Source organism: Nylanderia fulva, unplaced genomic scaffold (assembly GCF_048542155.1).
Source record: "Nylanderia fulva isolate GAGA-0341 unplaced genomic scaffold, ASM4854215v1 Scaffold282, whole genome shotgun sequence".
Lineage (NCBI taxonomy): Eukaryota > Metazoa > Arthropoda > Insecta > Hymenoptera > Formicidae > Nylanderia > Nylanderia fulva.
Window position 1 is genome coordinate 5001 of NW_028190350.1, and position 22025 is coordinate 27025.

A 22025-nucleotide genomic window follows, 5' to 3' on the forward strand; every position below is an offset into this window, starting at 1 on the left:
TATAATTGCAAAGTCGAAATATGAAAAATTTTTTTTAAGAAACGTCCCCGTCATCATCGACCACGCAAACATAGTAGTATCGTGCTACACGTATTCACACGTATACAACACATGCGCACACATATATCACACGTATACAACACATGAATAGATGCATGTATTGGAAATGTCCATCTCGCACGTTTTACAACAGACGGCGATAGTATGTCGCTCCATGATCCATGATGTTAGGTATATATGTGTCAGATCAGATGTCAGATTTGATGACATGTAACCTCTTTGCATGTAACATGTATGTAGGTTACATTCCCTACAATGTCATGTTACATATTAGTTGTAATTATATAGAATCCACGCGTATGGAAGAAATGGATATTCTACTAATCGACTCAAATTTTTGCCAAGATGTATATAAGCAAATAAAGCAAATGCAAAAGCTAAACGATAATGCTCTCGATTTTAATTCTATATTAAATAGATTAGAACTCGCGACAGTAGATATGTATAATAAACTTTATTCACTAAATAATATTATCAGACAAGTCCAATTACATCAAGAGCCTTCTGCTGACATTAATTCAGTGGTATCTTTTTTTTATTGAACAATTATATTATTCAATTTATTATATTATATTCTTTAGTCTTGCTGCGTTTGCATGATTCTGCAATACATAATTAACTAATAGGAACTACATCTGTTTTATAACTAATATTTTTTCAGCGTGATCAGGTCACGTCATGCATTGCAAATAATCAACGATTGTTGAAGGAATATAATTTGTCTGCTGAGAAATTTGATCATATTTGCTTGATTGCTACAAAATATAAATACGCGGGAAAACTTACAGGTTTTACTAGTAAATATGTATACACTCTGCTATCACCGAACCATGCTAGCATATATGTGGCAAATTTTTGGCTGCACTTAGAAATGAAGAATTTCAGTACACCAACGAAAATCAGCATCAATTGTAAAGGAGTGAGAATTGAAAATTAATTATATTAAAATGACCACGATTGTAATTGACTTAATAATAACGAATATTTAATTACAACAGAATGTGACAAGATTATTAAATTAATCTCTATGATATTTTAAGGGAAAAAGGACGTACAATATACAACTTTGTTTAATAAATATATATATTCTCTTAAGACGGAAAAGTATAAAATGTTGTAACAAACGTTTTTGAATAATTATGTATAATACATAATACATATCATTATACAAAATTTTTGCGTATTCCTTTATTCACTATAATATAGTTTCTATTGTTGAAAAAAGGTATTATTCAGGCTTATGTGTCGAGTTTTGAGAAAAGAGCTGTTACAAACAAAATTTGTGATCACTTTAATATTTATGAAAAATAGCAATACACATACATGCACACAAGTTCACATTTAATTTTTTTACGATTTACTATTCAACGTTATGTTCGTCTTTTTACATTGCAAAATTTTGATTCATAAAAGGGATGATTAAATTAAAAGTCAATATAATAACAAAAATGATTATATTAATATGATATAAAATAATTAAGATAATTACTAAAATCCACTAGACATGTGCAAAATGTAGTGATAGCTTGACGGAAAAAAATATTTATTTGTATTCCATTTTCTTTATATCTTCAGTTTTATATACTATAAAATTATAAATTTATTAATATCTATTAATATTTATTAATTAATATTTATTATATTTATTAATATTTATTACTATATTACTTAAAAAAAATTGATCAAATTAATATAGATCATATCACAGAATTATATTCCGGCATAACTCTCTTAAACAGATGTTCGTGATAAATATTAGTAAATCAAATCAAGCTTTTAAGTCTAATTATATATATATATATATATATATATATATATAATTAGACTTAAAAGCTTGATTTGATTTATATATACATATATATTTAATAAGAAAAATATTTTTTATATTTTACTTGATCAATTAAAATTATATGATTATACGGTACAATAAAATATCATTTACACAATTATATTATCATATAAAGCAATAATATGATCCCAAATAACGAGTACTCGAACGAGATACTTTATAAAGTAAACTGCATTAAAGTAATATATGCAGTAATAAAATATATTTTATATTTATCGTATATGATATTACGCATTTGTGCTAATATGATAATACGTGTTCTAATACATATCTTTTAAAGCTATGATATCAAATATTATTTGAAACATGTTTGCAAATAAGGAAAGAAATGATTTAAGATATTGAAAATATTTCTTAAATTATGTATAAACATATATATAGAATCAAGTATCTTTGATTAAAGCATCAAAACGTCTAAACAGTAAAACATACACAGAGTCATGGCATTGCGGTAATGTTATTATATCATATACAAAAATGAATGATATAATCTCTAAAAACTCACCTTTAAAAAAAGGTAAAAAAAGGCGACCAGTTAAGGACACGCCATTAACAAAAATTATTTATTGCAAACCCATGTAGAATCCTATCCTATTGCAAACTCATGTAGAATCCTATGAAAACTTAATCATTGCAAACCCATGTAGAATCCTAGGCAAAATTAACCATTGCAAACCCATGTAGAATCGTACCCATTGCAAACCTATGTGGAATCCTATGAAAAATTAACCATTGCAAACCCATGTAGAATCCTATGAAAAATTAACCATTGCAAACCCATGTAGAATTGTATTAAAAATTATCCATTGCAAACTTATGTAGAATCCTACATTGCAAACCCATGTACAATAGAATTGTATGAAAAATTATCGATTATAAACCCATGTACAATCGTAACAAAAGTAATGAAATAAAAAAAAAATTGCGACAAGTGAAAGTAGAAACTTGTACCAGTGGAAAATTAAAGTTGCAGACATATATATAGTCGTATAATGAATCAGTAAAAATTTAAATTTGCAAATGTAGAATCGTACTATAAAAAAACTTATCTTTTAAAAAAAAAAGATAAACAAGATGCCAAGTCCATTAATATAAAATAAAAAGAAATAAAAAAATTGTAGTTAAAAAAACTGGGCGCGCTGCTAAGTTTCAAAATTACAATGCACCTTAAAGTAACATTAATTAATTTAAACACAAAACATATTTTAACTGCAATGAGTTTAAAAATAACAATTTAATTTTTATATCATTAGAATATTATTTAGCAGCGCGCCCAGTTTTTTTAACTACAATTTTTTTATTTTTTTTTATTTTATATTAATGGACTTGGCATTTTGTTTATCTTTTTTTTTTAAAAGATAAGTTTTTTTATAGTACGATTCTACATTTGCAAATTTAAATTTTTACTGATTCATTATACGACTATATATATGTCTGCAACTTTAATTTTCCACTGGTACAAGTTTCTACTTTCACTTGTCGCAATTTTTTTTTATTTCAATACTTTTGTTACGATTGTACATGGATTTATAATCGATAATTTTTCATACAATTCTATTGTACATGGGTTTGCAATGTAGGATTCTACATAAGTTTGCAATGGATAATTTTTAATACAATTCTACATGGGTTTGCAATGGTTAATTTTTCATAGGATTCTACTTGGGTTTGCAATGGTTAATTTTTCATAGGATTCCACATAGGTTTGCAATGGGTACGATTCTACATGGGTTTGCAATGGTTAATTTTGCCTAGGATTCTACATGGGTTTGCAATGATTAAGTTTTCATAGGATTCTACATGAGTTTGCAATAGGATAGGATTCTACATGGGTTTGCAATAAATAATTTTTGTTAATGGCGTGTCCTTAACTGGTCGCCTTTTTTTACCTTTTTTTAAAGGTGAGTTTTTAGATTCTATATACTTGAAAGGTAAAACGAAAGCATATATCGTTATTATATTCCTTTGTTATATATATTTTATGAATTTTACTAACACTTCTATAATTTTTATAACAAAGAAATATGATAATAATGTATGTTTTACTTTATGTGCTTTAATTCAGTATAATCAGTATAATTTAATGCATAAAAATTTAAAACAATTATTTAAAATAATTAATTTAGAAACAATTTTAAAATATTTGCTGAATAAGGCTAGATTGTAATAATTACATGTAATAAGTCATTTTATATCTGTTTTGTATAATAGATCTGGATTTAATATAAAAATGAAAAATTTTCAATTGGAAGCTGGCCAGTCGCGTTACTATAAGCCTCTTCATATGGTATCGAGAAGGCAACAAAGATTAAGATTAGCTCGTCGAAAACAAATAATAAAAAAAACAAAATCACTTTTGATAGAGAATGATTGTTCTGAAAATATCTATGCTAAAAATAAAGTTCAACATTTTAATGACTGCAACGTAAATCATCTTGTACAAGACACTCATTTTAATTCAATTGTGCAACTTTCTACAAAGGAACAATCTTCTCATTTATATACAGACAATATAGACGGGGTTAAAGTTAGAAATACTTGTAATACGGTAATATTTCAGAAGAATTTAGCAGCTGTTCTAGTTGACGCAAATCATGTTCTCGGCAATCGTATTTTAAAACTTCTAAGAACTCATGATTGCTTTACATTTTTACCTGCAGATATTAGATCATTACTTTTGACGCCACGGCACTCCTCAATTTTATATAAAGTTGAGCCAGGAGAATATTTACATATTGGGCTAAAAAAATGTTTAGCCCAAATTCTTGAAGAAACACATTTTTTATCAATTCCCGAAGTTCTTGAAATTGACATTAGTACGGATGGAGCACAATTATATAGAAATGGAAAACATAATATTTGGCCAATTCAATGCAGAATTGTTAATATTCCAAAATCTATTCCAAAAACTATAGGAGTGTATAAAGGTTCACAAAAACCTAAGAGTGCAGAAGAGTTTTTCCAATATTGTAACTCAGATTTTCATGAAATTTTTAATGAAGGTGGTATCATTTTTAAAGATAAAAAGTTCTCAATAAAACTGCGATGTTTTATCGGAGATGCACCAGCTAGAGCATTTATTTTAGGACATAAGAGTCACCGTTCTTTTAATCCATGCTCAAAATGTACAATTAACGGATTTAGTATTGGAAGATGTACGGTATTGAGAGGAATTAAGCATAGGCAACGTATACATGAAGAGTATAGACAACAAATTGATGAGGAACATCATAAATGTTCAAGTCCATTATCTCATTTACCTTTTGATAAAGATGTTGTATTTGAATATATGCATATGTGTTGCCTAGGAGTTATGAAAAAATTAATCGTGACATGGATACGTGGGGATTGTACAAAAAACGTCAAATTATCGGGAATCCAAATTAAAATTATTTCAAATCGATTAAAGATTCTCTCAAAACACTGTCCACGAGAATTTGCACGCCGCGTTGAATCACTTAACGACTATGATCAATTTAAAGCCACTCAATGGCGTCAAATTATGTTATATATTGGAATAGTATGCTTTAAAGAAGTTGTTAAGGATTACATATATGATCATTTCCCAGCAAACACAAAATATAACTGCAATATAACATAAAAGTAACCTGTGATATAACAGATGTTATATCTTAGTTACATTGAGGCTATGTATCTCATTATATATCTACAATATAACTATGTAATATAATTGTAACATTTTTTTGTTATTTACTCGTTACAATAAAGTAACAGCAACATAACATAAATATAATACATTATATAACAGATGTTATATCGAAGTTATATAGATGTTATATAATATGTTATATGACATTTACATAGATATTATAAAATATGTAATATAACGTCTACATAACTATTATATTGACATTACGTATTTTGAATTACGCGGGATTTATTTTAACAGTATAGCAACGCCATTATTGCTATATACATACATATAATTCCGTTTCCGATCTGTGCGACATGGGTAATCTGAGTGATATGGCGACATGAAGTGATTTTTCTTATCCGAGGTAATCCTTTTTTTCTTAATTAAATATATATGTGTTAAACATTGCATTAAATCAGAAAAAAATATTTCATCTAAATATATATACAATATTAAGTTAACATTTTTCATAATTTATTATCATAAAGCTATTCTGCCTACAAATTCGAGGTTATTGTTGATTGTGAAAATATGCATATAAAAGTATTTGAGTTTTAAATCTTTTGGCATTCCTTTAATATTCGCTCGCTATATATATATATTTTCATAACGATAAAGATGATAACCTCGCAAATTATTAGGTATATATATAAATTGTATAATAATTAATTATAAATCATCAAAAGATACTTATATATATTAACAAATTGTACAACATACACATATATATATATATATATATATATATACACATATATATATGCTATATTATAAAAATATTATTATAACTTTAATTTACATATTTTTTAATCCGTCACAGGTTGTACACGAAATACATATTGGATCCAAAAATTGTCTCGCCTTTCCGCCAGCCAAACAAATATTTGTCGTACGTATGCGTATACGTGCTTTGCAGTATATATATATATGGAACAGTGGAAAAATTATTAAGTCGTCAATGAAGGTATATATATATATATATATGTATACATATATTTGTACAATTTATAAGTACGGGTGCGAGTGCACACTAACGAATAGGTGTATATGTTATAAACTATATTTATGTCGTATATCTATGTATATCGGTTGCGCGGTTGCAGTTTTTTCTGCCCGTGTCTTTTGCGAAGATTGTAGAAATTATTCAAAGTTTTGTTATTTGATAAGAGGCGATTAGCTCGTTCACTGGTGAGGTTGGAGTCGATTTTTCTGAGTTAAGGTAAGTATAAGTGTTTAGTATGTTACATATATATATATATATATATATATATATAAATTGTTAAGTTCGTTAAGGTTTTCGCGAGGCTATTCACAATGGTGGAATAGTAAACCGATAGATAATTCTCGCGAGGAACGGAGTTATTACCAGTGAGCGAGTTAACGATAATCTGTCGTAATATAAAGTGTCTTAATTAGAATATTGCATGGATATGAGTCTTATGCAACTTTGGGAGTTTTGTATGAGATGTACTTATATAAAGCATACCTCATACAAAAATAAAAGATTATGGCTAGAAGTAGTAATAATAAGGTTTTGAATAATGCACAGGGTTCCATGCTGAACAACCTGCTTAGTTAGAACGGTTTCCTGAAACGGGAACTTTTACATATATCGTATTACTAAAATATACCTGTAATTTTAGCGTTGAGATTTTAATAATCTTATAGGCGTCTGAGCTGATAGCAAACCTGCAATCAGGAATACATATATTATTATACATGAATAATCTTTATATGACGCGCTGGTCATTCGTCCTTACATCTAGTAAGATAATAATAATTATTAGTGTATTGTTTTATAGTGTAGGCTGTTAATGATTAATGGTGGGTACCTTTCCGTCCCAGTGTCTGATGGTATGGTTGCTTTTCCATACGTTTACTACATATTGAATGTAGGTGAAGAAACATTCTTCGCATTTAGTTACGGGTTCGATTTTATAACAAGCATAGCGACAGTTGAGACATGGAATAGAAGGTGCGGTTTCACAAACAAGAACGTGATAATTGCAGATGTCATTAGGTGCGGATCGGGTTCTTCGCGTAATGCGACAGGTTTGGCAATAGTTATCATAAATTGTGCTTTTGTAGCATCTAGCTCTGTGCATGTTAGGAAAGAATTCTATCATTTTCTGTATTAAAGGGAACCTTTGTAACATGGTGTGGAGTTCGACAATATTAGGATGTTCGTAGTATGTGTTAGAGGCTGTTGCGTTGTGATCGCATGGATTGTTGGAAGACATTTTTTTTTAAAGTTTAAACAACTAGAGGTGGTTAAAAGAGTAGTTCTTGATTTATGCTCATTAAATAATTAGTGCAAATTATACAACTTCGTATTGGTTTGGAAATTGTTAGGAGCTCGGAACATACAGAACACTGTGGTTCAGGATAACCTAACCCAATCACAACGGCGTGAGTATACCGTGTTTGGTAAAAGGAACGTGCGGCTAGATCGAGATTTGAATAACAATTCGTGCAACGTGCAGAATTAGTGACTACATTACGATATCCGTATACCTTTACGCAGCTTGCGAATGCGAATATCTGATGTAGCGAGGAGCTTGTAGTTTGTCCTGGATGGACTGGTTGGCGATGCCAACACATCTGAAACCCAAAATTAGAAATACTGTTTTTCAACCTGGCTCTATATGTGCTAATTTTAACTTATCGATATGGACAATCCGCGGTTTATGGTCGATTAGGATTTTGGCGTTCTTTGGAAATTAGGATCTCTATTATTTCGTAGGGTCCTACATAATGTGCTAAAAATTTTCCTTTCTTCGGTTCCTTTAGTAAGAAAACGTAATCTCCTATCTTAAACTGTCGAGAATTTATACGTTGATCATAATAGTATTTGCTTCTTTCTTTGGCTCTAATAAGATTTTGTCGCGCTTCTTCGCGGACATCATATAATTTGTTAAATAAAGTATTTATATATTCTTGATAAGTAGGTTCTAGAGGTTCTTCGATAGGTTGATACGCGGATGGCAATCTGGCTAGTCGTCCGAATATTAGTTTGTATGGTGAAAATTTTGTTCCTTCGTGGACGCTTGTATTGTAAGAGAACATGGCGAGTTTGATGTATTCGTCCCAATTATCTTCCTTATCGATTTGTGTTTTTAAATATTCTACTAATACATGATGTGACCGTTCTATAGATCCATTTAATTGAGGATGGTAAGCAGTGGTTTTAAAATGCTGGATATTGAATTTCTTTGTTAGGATGCGCATTAAAGTTGATAGAAATTCAGTACCTTGATCGGTAAGGATAGCCTTGGGGGTTTCGTAAATGCAAATAAATTCTTTTGTAAAAGCGTCGGCTATCGTTAATGAAGTGGCTTTTTTTAATGGTACAGCTATGGAGTATTTTGTTAATAAATCTTGCATGGTTAAAATATATTTATTTCCGTTATTCGTGATAGGGAATGGCCCTACTATGTCTAGTGAAACTTTGTCGAAAGCTGTCCCGGGGGTATCCGTAATAATCATTGGTTGTTTGGTTTTGACGCGCGTTAATTTCTTTAACTGACATTCGCGACATTTTCTAATAAATTCTTGAATATCTTGTTTCATCGTACTCCAAAAGTAATAAGGTCGAAGTCTATTAAATGTTTTCGTAACTTCTTTATGGCCACCGTATGCTGAAGCATGGTTTTCTGAAATTAATTTTACACGTTCCGTAGGGATAGGATTGTCAACTAGATTCTGGCAAATAGTTATATTTACGCGGGTGTCGTGGAAAAATCTTTTTAACTGGTTAACAATATAAGACCAGGGAATGTCATCGAATTTATGCGTTTTACTAATGCTAAAGGAAGTTAGTTGTAATTCGTTAACACAGTCTAATAAAGAGCGTATACAATTTTTCACAGTTCGCGGTTCTATAGACAGTCGATTGTTTGTTCTTATCGGGATTGATATTAAATTATTTAATTTGATTTTCTTTACGTTAACTGTTTCAAAATTGAGATTTTTGTATGTGGGTAAAAGATTTGCAGTGGAATAAAGTTCGGCTCCCTTGTCGTAGGGTGATCCATCTAGACTTATAAAAATTACATGATTATCCTTTTGGTTTAATAAGTTGTCTCTTATTTCGCGTATTCTTACTTTACTCGGAATTACGGGAGAGGGTTGTATAATAGGTATAGTTTCAGGAACTGCTGGGTCTACGTAGTCATATTTTAAATTTGTATTTGACATATTTGCATAGTCGTGATTATCGTTATTAGGAATTGAACTTTCGTCATCTGAATCGGAATCGTTTTCGGTTATATTAACATAATTAGGATTATCAATATTGTTACTGCGGTAAGGGATTAAAGCATTTGTTTCAATTGATCTGACGGAAGGTCCTGGTCTGCTTGAAAATATGGATTTGTCGGATGATTCGTCATTGTCTGAAGCAAATATTGGTAGAACTAAATCAGTGGGTGGATTTTGCGATAAAGCATCGGCGTTGTTATTTAGTGATCCCTTTTTGTATTTAATTTCGTAATTGTATTTTGCTAGTTTAGTTTTCCACTTTCAGAGTCTGGAAGTTGGGTCTTTTATAGAATGTATTCAAATTAAAGGTTTGTGATCTGTTATTATAGTAAAAAGTCTTCCGTATAAGTAGGGTCTGAAATAGCTAATACAATATATGATGGCTAGGCATTCCTTTTCGATCGTGGAATAATTTTGTTCCGCAGTGTTTAAAATTCGAGAAGTGTATGAGACAGGAAGATCTTTTCCTACCGGTCCCTGACTTAAAATTCCGCCTATGGCATACCCTGATGCGTTGGTAGTTAGTATGAAAGGTCTAGTAAAATCGGGATATTGGAGAATGGGATTTGAACATAACGAATGTTTCAAAGAGTTAAAAGCTTCTACTTGTTTTAATTGCCAATTGAATATGCTATCCTTTTTTAATAAATCTGTTAATGGTTTTGCGACTTTAGAAAAGTTAGGTATAAATCTTCGGTAATATCCGGCTAAACCAAGGAATTGTTTTATGTTTTTCGGATTTTTTGGGGTTGGAAAGTGCATTATTGATTTTATTCTGTCCTGGTCTGGTTTGACTCCGTTTGCGCCTATTATATGGCCTAAATAAGCTACTTCGTGCCTTAGAAATTCGCACTTATCTGGCTGTAATTGTAAATTCGCGTCTCGTAATCTTTGCATTAATCTCTCATATTTGATTTCGTGTTCTCTTAATGATCGTGCGTAAATGACAATGTCGTCCATATAGACGAATAATTCGTTTCCTTGTAGTCCCGATAATACATTATCCATAAGTCTTTGGAAAGTAGCAGGTGCGTTTTTTAAACCGAATGGCATGCGCTTGAATTGATAATGCCCATATGGCGTAGAAAATGCTGTTTTGTGAGCGTCTTTAGGTGACATAGAAATTTGATGAAATCCGGTAGCTAACCTACATGAAAGACCGGTATTAACAAATATTTAATCTCACATATAATTGCTCATAAGTTAAAACATGTTTTCTCACGAATGACAATGGGAATAGCAACCCACTTTTAAGTAACATTTCTGTCATAAAAAGCATAATTAACAAGGGTGCTCCGTTCCGAATCATTCGTTAGGAAACATACAGGTTAGAGAATGATAGATATAAAATATTAAAAAAAAAATAGAAATTCGTTACTAACGCGAATTACCCATCAATTTACATATAACTATGGAATAAAAATGTAAATTGATGAGTTTTAACCGTCTATTGTGATTTTCAAATTATAAGTATAAAATATTAGAACAATTAGAAATCCATAGAAATTCGTTACTAACGCGAATTACCCATCAATTTACATATAACTATGGACCAAAAATGTAAATTGATAATAAGCTTAAACGACTTGACTACGACGTAACTAGCAATTTTATTTGATTATTTCACGACGTTTCGACCATTTGGTTGTGGTCCTTTTCAAGTGAAATTTCTACAACATAATGTTACACAATATTTTTTAACATACGAAAACTCATTTAAGTGTTAAATTAATAAAATAAGTATAAATTTTATAAACATACCATCAATTAAACCGAGGTTAACATAACATCACACCGGTGTTATTTGAAATTGCGTAAAGAATTGCGTTTATTAATTAAAATTACAAATGTATTTACTATTTAATATTTTATTACTTATTATTACTGTTTTATTTAAAAAAGTCATTTTGCTCATTGTCAGTACAAAATGACACATTACTGAAACTGCAAGAAAGCACTTTAAAATTTCTAATTGTAAATTACATACTTTTAAAAACCATTTCGTGTTTTTTTACCAATTAATTTCTTTTATTATATTGCGCATAAAAGTATTGAGATAAGATCATCGAAAAAAAGTTATTGTACGCGATATTTCACAGTTTATGTAAATTTATTTATAAATTAAAATACAAAATATTTCATAGCTATTCATTTTTTAGCTATTCTATCTTTATAATTTTTTAATGCGAGGAATCTTGCAAAAAATTGATTTATATATGTATAAGAATTAGGTTAAATATGCAGTGTAATTTTATAATCAGTAAAAGTATAACTAATCTAAAAATAAATTTTGAATTTTATTTGTATAGAATTGAAATTATAATTACAAAAATATTAAAATTTAAAAATAATTAATTTAATTAATTAATTAATTAAATAAATTAATATAATTAATATAATTAATATAATTCTTAAATATAATTTTAAAAATAATTTAATATAATTCTAATCTTATTTTAGTTATTAATAAAATTTATTAATTTTATTAATACAATATATATAAATGATTTATTTATATTTAAAAAAACTAATGTAATCTTCAAATAATCTTAAAAAGTGACTTTAATTAAAATTTAAACTAATCAACTTTTTTCCTCTCAAACCATATAAATTTTGTTTGACACATTTTTTTCTATAATGTCTTATTTTTGAGATGTTTGTGATGTACAACACATAATATATATTGTGTGTGCGTATTACATATTTTGTTCACAATTCTATAAATTATAAATCGTCTAAAACTTAAAGCATTGTTTCAAATTACAAGGTAAATCTTATCATGAGCATGAACGTAGCGAATACACTATCTCGAGTTATGAATATCGTCACAAACATTTTAGTGTTATGCGACTTAACTTTCAGCATCTCATCACAGGAGTAAGAGTATATGCTTCAGTGGACAGTGCCACATACAAGTCGTGCCTCGAACAATTAATATATAAACTTCATGACATGAATATATAAACTACATGCATACATAGCTCAAGCAAAATTTAGACCACAGAATTGTTTGCTAGGACATGAGAAAATACTTAGCTCAATAGAAATGTAAATATACATATATACAAAGTGTCCGGTAACTCGCGTTTAACATGTTAATGAGAAATTTCTAAGGTAATTTGAAGATGATTTTTCCTCAGCGAAAATGTCCAAGCACCAATAATTTTTGAGTTATAAATGATTGAAAATAAGAGCTTTTTTGTAAACTAAGCCTTGTAAAAATAAATTATTAACAAAACTACATTTTTTAATTAATTTCAGGTAAAGTTTACTCTAATAGAATTTTAATTTAAGGCTTAATTACATAGATACATGATTCAAAAATTAGAAACATTAAAAAAATGATGACTTTTTTCATCATTTTCGCTAAGGAAAAATTATCTCCAAATCGCATCAGGAATCTCCCATTAACGTGTAAAACGCGAGTCACCGGACACTCGGTATATATATATATATATATATATTCATCAAAAATACATTGTCGACGCACAAATAAAAATATTTTAATTTAACTTTATTATTTGCTTATTATTTCAAATATAAACAAATAATAGGTAATAAATTCTATAAAATAAAAAACTGTTTAATTATCATATTTTCTAATATTGATGTCTCTTATTCAATGATAAAAAGATGTAAAATTTTCGAAGAACACAACTCGATTCCTCTTATTTATATTACTCAATGAAATTCAATTATGATATAAACTTTGTATGCTGGTACTATTCAAATCACAAAAGTATCCTTTATATCAAATGTGTTAAAGATTTTATCAAAAATTGAGAGAAATTTTCCTGTTCATAAAATAAGCATTATCTTTATACTAGGAACAATAAAATAAATAATTTTGCAATGATAAATTATTACATTTAGTATACGACATATTGTTAGGACGTCAATTTAGGATCACTAGAACAGTGTATCACACATTCTCATTAAGTCATCGCAAACATTAATATCACATCAGTCTCACTAATCGTAAGATATCACAAGGGTTTTGTGAATGAGTTTAAGAATGCAAATTACAAAATATACAGAGTCCTATAATAATCATGCCACCTTATGTATCGATAGAGCGAGTTAAAACAAGTAAAAAGATTCTAGTATTATTTTGTAATCTTCGCAATAATTAATAAAAAATAATTTAAAAAAAAAATTATCCGGGCAGACAATCTATATAATATAAACTTCTTTACATTAATATTATTTATTAATCAAGCTATTTTTGCTATTTTAAAAATGTTTATTTGCATAATATGCACTATTGATCATCGATATGCAGTTAAAAAAATTCACACTTACAAAAAATTAAACATTAGAAACCAGTCAGATCTAACTCAAATCCATTTCTGACTAAATACAAATTAGATTTATTATATTAAAAATTTTAATAAAAAATTTCTGTAAAAATAATCTCTTGTCAAAAATTTTAAAACCTTAATATATTTTTTCAAAAAAAAAACATTAAAATTTTGAGACATCTGAAAAATTATTGATCGTAGTGTATTGTATTTTGCGACATTCTTTTTTTTATTATTAATAAAAAATATATCTAACAGATTTATTTAATTGAGAAATTCCTAAAATAACATTATCCCTATCGAACTTTGAATAAGATTTATAATGTAAAAAATAGAATAAAAAAGGCTAAATATTTCAGAAATTATTAATTTTAGGAAATATATACATTCGTCTAAAAATTAAAGCATTATTTATTCGAATCATTGAAAAATCAATGCAATATAAATATGTGTAAAGTTGCGAAAAAATAATTATATAACGTTGTTCCTCGAAACACTTTAGAAGCATGATGTCTCAACTTTTAAATATTATTTTAAGTTCAACGACAATTCTTATGCAGATGCTCTATTTCCAAGTCAATCGTGAAAAATCGAAAACTTCCACAATGCATTAATTAATTCAATTTACGATAACAAATTATACAATTAGCGACAAAAAACACAACTTAATTTCTAAAAAGACATAACTTAATTATAAAAAGAAGAAACTTCATACTTTCAAATCATTTAAATCAAAGTTATAATAACATTTTTTTCTTCAATATACATAATTTTAAAGTTAAAGTTTCCATCAATTTTTCACGATTGAGTTAGAAATAGTGTCATTTACATAAGAATCATTATCGAAGAAAAGGCTTTAGTCCAGTCAATGACCCATTTTAAGTAAATAACAAAAATAATTCCAAAAGTTTTGAAAAATGGTAGAGATGTTTGTTTATGCTTATTAATGAACGTCCAAAAAGTCCTGAAAATGGAAGATAAGCTGTTGTCATCTTAAAAATTAATGACATTTTTTCAGTTTTTTGCACATACTCGTAAAATATTAACTTTATTGAAAAAATAGTTATTATCGAAATGATAGAGCATTAAATTTTCTATAAATAAGATATTTATTTTTTTAAACTTTAATAATTTTCGAGAAAATGGGGCGCGAATGTTGCGTGAATCGATTCTTGGGAATGTTTGTTCTTATTGTTTATATTATCTGTACAAAATAAAAATGTTTATTGTAAATACATTAACTAAAAAAAGAATTTAATTTTAATACATTTTTTGAGACTCACTTTTTATTATAGACGTAGTTTTTTGTTAGCACATACAAGGAATGTCCTTATTTGCAATTGGAAAATGCTTCCATTGGAAACAATTTCGAATTCCTTTGTACAGGATGATGCTCTTGAGTTTGTCTCCGATTCTTCATCTACATCTTCTATTTCATCCTCTACTTTACTTAATCGATAACTATGCTACTATTTAAAAAATTTCCATGACAGTTATTGTAAACTGTTGTGCAAATGAAAAAAGTATACATTTAAAACAATACACTTTACTTGGCACTATTTACATTGGCTGCCTATAATATAGAAAGTGTTTGGAACAACTTACATAACATTCGCGGCCCATTTTCTCGAAAACTATTAAAGTTTCAAAAAGAATGAATATCTTTTTTGTAGATAATTTAATGCTCTATCATTTCGATAATAACTATTTTTTCAATAAAATTAATATTTTACGAGATATGTGCAAAAAATTGTATGCAAAAAAATGTATTTTTAAGATGACGATAGCTTACCTTCAATTTTTCAGAACTTTTTGGACATTCATTATTAAGCCTAAACAAATATCTCTATTTTCAAAACTTTTGAAATTATTTTTATTATTTTTCCTTTATTGACTGAGCTACTTAAAATTTAAAAGTTGAAACATCAAGTTTTAACATTCTTGAAGAAATATCGTTCTATCGATTATTTTTTGCCAGATTACATATATATATATATATATAAATTTCATCAATTTTGCGATTAATTTAAAATAATGTTTCAATATTTTTGAAAATACGTTAAGACTTTTATTTTTTTGATATGGTTTATGATAAATAAAGTTTAAAATTTATCACGTTTTTATATATTTACAGAATCTTGGCAACTGATTATTAAGAGCATCAACGTACCAGACATTATAAAAGTCAGTAATGATTACATTATTCTCGACTGCGATTACGATCTCGAGAATACATCGAGCAAGGGCCTCGTCATCAAATGGTTCTTCAATACCAACCGAGTAGTTTACCAGTGGATCTATGGTAGACACCCATTAGCAGTTGAACCGGCTGCGAAATATGTCGATTTAACATACAAAGCCAGCGATGACCCATATACTGAGTACCGAGCTATGAAATTGAATAAACCAGGCATCGATCTTACTGGCGAGTACACATGTGTTATATCTACATTCGAAGATGAACGAACGGCAAATGCATCAATGATAGTGTACTGTAAGTATAACTTTATTTTTAAAAATATATAATATTTACATATCTATTTTTATTATAATATACAATGTATAATTCGTAATCACAGCTGTATATGACAAATTTAAGTAATAGTAAGAGGAAAATATGCTAAATTGTACCATTCGTTAAATCGTACTTCTATAAACAAAATTAAAATATTTTAGTATATTATAGTTGTTGAGGGGATCCCTCAGCAAATGACGAACACCGACAAAATAGCAGCACACATATCTAAAACATATGCATGTATACACAATACACGCACATATACGTATAAATCGTATTTCTAATTACAAATTTTTATTAGACTTCTAATCTAAGTTTAGAGGATAACAGTGCTTTCTTTCGTATCCTCTAATCCCAAGGAATGTTCATTGTTATTCAATATTACAAAGTACATATGTTTTATATAATATAAAACACATATTATGATGAGGTTGACAGTTTGTCTGCAATACAAGATGTCAAATCGAGATAAAAATAAATAAAAAAAATTGTTATTTCTCATTTTTTATATCAAATCGAATTTCCCTGGGATTATTGATGCAAGTATTGCAATCGTAGAGAAGCATTTTTAATTATATAAAATTAAAAAAAGATACTAGAAGTACGAAAATATATGATTTTGTCGATAAAACAGAAATCGTGAGGGATCCCCTTAAGAGGATGCCGGAGGTATACTTTTACCGACCTAACCAATTATATTTTTCCACAATCAAGAAGTTTTTATTGCGTTAATAAAATAACAAATGCTTTTCCACGATTAAAGTTAATACAATAATAAAGGAGGGAGCGGTCTGAATTTGTGATAAAAAGACAAAAAATTTTTAAATACGAGTTTTTTTTGGCTTTTCGCGTCACGTCATAACAATATTTGCTTGTATAAAAGTTTCACAATTTATACGTACAAAATAAGACCGCTTTCTTCAAAAGATTGCATAAAGGAATATTAGTGAACTTGCAGAAATAGGTTTAGAAGTCTAATAAAAAAGATCTCGATTGTGGAATATTTCATTCAAATGTGTATGTGCGAAATAACATTTAGGAATAAAACAGAGCAGAAAATTAGTTGCGCCATGTAGCGATAGAGGAAACTGCAATCGTGCAGTTAGACAAGGACAGACAGTCATATCTTCGTCTCTCTCATACATAGAATAATATAACGCAAAACGTCTGCCTCTTTGTCAACATAGAGTTTCTTTCAAGAAAGGCTGGATGAAAAAGTTAGTATATTTCTTTATATGCATGCATGTTAGTATATATATATACATATATATATATATATATATATATATATATTATATATACATATATATATATACATATATACCTATCGATATATTTAGCTATCTGCCTGTCTATCTATTGAACTATCTATCGATCTATCTATCGATCAACCTATCTATCTATCTATCTATCTGTCTCTCTGTGTTCCTGTTTCTGTCTCTCTGTCTCTTCTCTCTTTTCTACATTGTATTCTTTCATACATGGACACGTATATGTAAGTTTTTTTAAATAATCTGCATTACATAAATAAAAATAATTAAATTTATAATCTAAAAATATATAAAAATCTTTTATGAATATAATTGATTATAAAGTTTTAGTGTATAATTTTTTGTAATAAATAAATGATCTATATGATTTATTCTTATCTAACTACTGCTCAGTTTTGATAATAATAGTATTATTATATTCAATCTCTAAAATACTTTTATATAAATCATTTATTTATTACAAAGGATTATTTACTTTATAATTAATTATAATTATTATAGATAGGCCTGTTATACACATACACACACACGTCGCATATAACTTGTTAGCTAGAATGTGAACAAAAAAAATTTTTGTCACACTCACATGTGTATATATACGAGGGCAGTCCGATAAGTACTTAACCTCATCGCCCGATTGGTGCCAGTATCGCAAGAGAGTTTTACTATCGTGTAGTACATTCTCGTAGACGGCTACTGTCAAAATTTCAGCCGAATCGGACTCGTAGTTTTGTTTTGACCGTGTGGAAGCGGGCGTGTCCGCGGATTTTAGAAAAATGGAAAAAGAGCAATATCGGTCGGTGATTCGATTCTTGTTTTTGGAAGGGAAATCGCGCAGCGAAATCGAAGATTCTTCATTTCAACTCAGGTCGATAGAAATACAAATAGAATTACAAAAAACGGAGGACAAAGCGTTTTCGGTCAACCTGTATGTTTTACACTCCGACGCGTTTAAGGGCGATATTATCCTCGGTAGAGAATTCTTTGCAAACAATAATATCACCTTCGTGTACAATTTAACGGCACAAGGCAAACACGAACGAATAAATATGTTTTCACAGTCACCTCTTGGTATAGTTGGGAACTCGAATCCTAAACAAATAATGAAAAATTGCAAAACAGACTTCGAACGCGAAACAAAAATACGTTCGGAAAAACGCGCTTTGAAGAGTCAAGAGCGGGAAGCGTCACCTGTAAGGGACGACTTGGCGGTACAAGTGCACGAGCACTCTGCAAGGTATTTCCCGTTGGTGGCCCCGGATGGTCAATTTAAATTTGCCCGATTGTCTTTCGGCTATCGCAAGGCACCGACTGACAGGTTGAAGTTGCAGCGTTTCATAGCGATCGCGGGTTGTTTTAAAAAGTTTATTAGAAACTTCGCGTTAAAGTCCAAACCGCCTCAAAGTCCATTAGGTAAAGGTATCGGATATATCTTTGATGAGCGGTTCGCCCGAGTGTTTGAGCCCTCAATAAAGAGCGCGACAATTAAACGAAAAAAAAAAAAAAAAAAAAAAAAGATAGTCAACATGTAAATAACCTATATTGCATACTCTAGTAGTAATAAGTTTCGTAACCTATATTATATATCATAGTATTAATGAGTTTCAAATACGTGTTCATATAGTTAATAAGTATAATTAGGATAAGAAAAAAAAAAAAAATTATATTGGGAAAAACGGAGAATAAATGTAATACGTACCTGCGTAGAGTAATAATGGAATACGTACCTGTATAAAATAAAACCGAGATATGCGTTGTAACATGGTATTAAAATAGTAAATTTATAATTTCGAGACGAAATTGAATGCAGAATGGCCGAGCTGAAAGGAATCAGCCGATAGGCTGATTGCGCACGCGCCAATCCGACAGCTAACTGTCACCGGTAACTGCTGCCCTCGGTGATGTGCGAAAAGGGCGCAAACTAAAGCGGCGCGCGCTCGCGAGAGAGATCTGAAGGGTACTCTGGCAAACGAGCCGAGAGATCAGACACTCTCTTTCAAGACGTATACCTAAGCAGTCGAAAATTTTGTATACGGGAGTCTTTAGAAATAAAAGTGGTCTTTGTCTTTAACAGTATTCTCAGTATTTTTCTATAGTGACTTTGAAACATCCTTGCTCCGATCCACCGCACAGCCGCGCTTTCACTAAGATCAATTTAAATTTATAACGGTCATCCTCAGACATTTATTTAATTGAATTTATTTCGTTTTAAATAATCATTTCTTACAACACTAAAACTTTATAATCAATTATATTCATAAAAGATTTTTATATATTTTTAGATTATAAATATTATTTTTATTTTGGTAATGTAGATTATTTTTAAAAAATTATTATATACGTGTGCATGTATGAAAGAATGCAATGTAGAAGAGAGAAAATAGACAGAGAGATAGAGACAGATAGATCGATAGATAAATAAATAGATACATAGACATATAGACAGACATAGATAGATAGATAGATAGGTAAATCGATAGATAGTTCGATAGATAGACAGACAGATTGCTAAATAAATCGATATATATGTATATATATACATATACAGGGTGTCCCAAAAAGATCGGAACACTGAAAAATCTCGAAAAGTATACGTTTTACAGAAAAAAATTTCAGACAAAAGTTGTAAAAAATCTAATTGACCTTATCAGTTTGATCTTGGATTGCGTTACCAAGGTCAGAATAAGGTCACCTTGAATTTTTTAGATGGAATCCTATATTTTTTATTACATAATCTTGTAGCTTATCTAGAGAGCTTTCAAAACACTAATAAAATTATTTTTCATGGAATACTCTTTGAGTTACAAAGGCTAACAATTTGTTGACATATAATGTAAAATATCTTTGTAAAATATTCCATTTCCGGTAATCATATCTTTTTTTGCACATAATAATGAGACCAATGAATTGGTGTAAAAAAAACACAGTTGCTTATAAAAAAGTATGCTTGCTGCATATTGAATATTACATATTTTTTTTAACAATTATCTGTTTTTTTTTATTGATTTTATTATACTGTGCAAGAAAGTAGGTATGATTACTGAAAATGGAATATTTTACAAAGATATTTAACATTTTATGTCAAAAAATTGTGAGCTTCTAACCTTTATAACTCAAAGAGCACTTAATGAAAAATAATTTTATTATAGTGTTTTGGAAAGCTCTCGAGATAAGCTACAAGAATATGTAATTAAAAATATAGGATTCCATCTAAGAAATTTGAGGTGACCCTATTCTGACCTTGGTGACGCCGTCCAAGGTCAAATTGATAAGATTAGTAAATAGATTTTTTTCCCTACAATTTTTGTCTGAAACTTTTCTGTAAAACGTATACTTTTCGAGATTGTTCAGTGTTCCAATTTTTTTGGAGCACCCTGTATATATATATATATATATATATATATATATATATATATATCGCAAAAAATTTATAGATGGAGAAAATATTGAAAAATTATCTTTATTTTTAGAATGATATCAAGAATACAAAGTTTCACTGTGGACATCAGTTGCAGGACATCCTGCATATACATACATACATACATACATGAATAATATATATATATATATGTATAGGGTGTCCTGCAACTGATGTCTACAGTAAAACTTATATTTATATTATAAGAGTTTTAACAAGGCTCTGTAATATAAATATAAATTTAACGTATAAGACGGGCAACAAGAGCCAAATCGCGGATGACAATGCGTTATCCTAACGAAACTAAATAATTTTTCGTTAGAATTAAATACCGGTGCACAAGGCACCAAATTTTTACTTGGACACGGCCAAGATTTTAAATATGAAATAATCTCATATTTTGAGATTTAATTTCAATACCCCTTTTAACCCCCCTACGGAAAATAAATAAATGAATGCAAGAGAAAAATATAGATCCGAAAATCGCTGAATCGGGAATCGAACCCGAGACCTTTCGCTTGCCGGGCGACTGCTCTTCCAGCTGAGCTATTCAGATCCTTTCGATTCTATACTTTTCTCTGTTATATATATTAATGTTGGTAAACAAACGCATTTTTTAAGCCAGCGTGTATCAAATATAAGAGTTTTAACAAGGCTCTGTAATATAAATATAAATTTAACGTATAAGACGGG

General features: G+C 29.0%; 1 protein-coding gene across 1 annotated transcript; it reads left to right on the forward strand.

The window, feature by feature from the left end:
* The first annotated feature begins 4139 nt into the window (after positions 1-4139).
* LOC146722718 (uncharacterized) lies at positions 4140-5510 on the forward strand. Its single transcript, XM_085483972.1, has one exon. The coding sequence runs from the start codon at positions 4140-4142 to the stop codon at positions 5508-5510; it is 1371 nt and encodes a 456-aa protein (XP_085340098.1).
* Positions 5511-22025: the final 16515 nt, after the last annotated feature.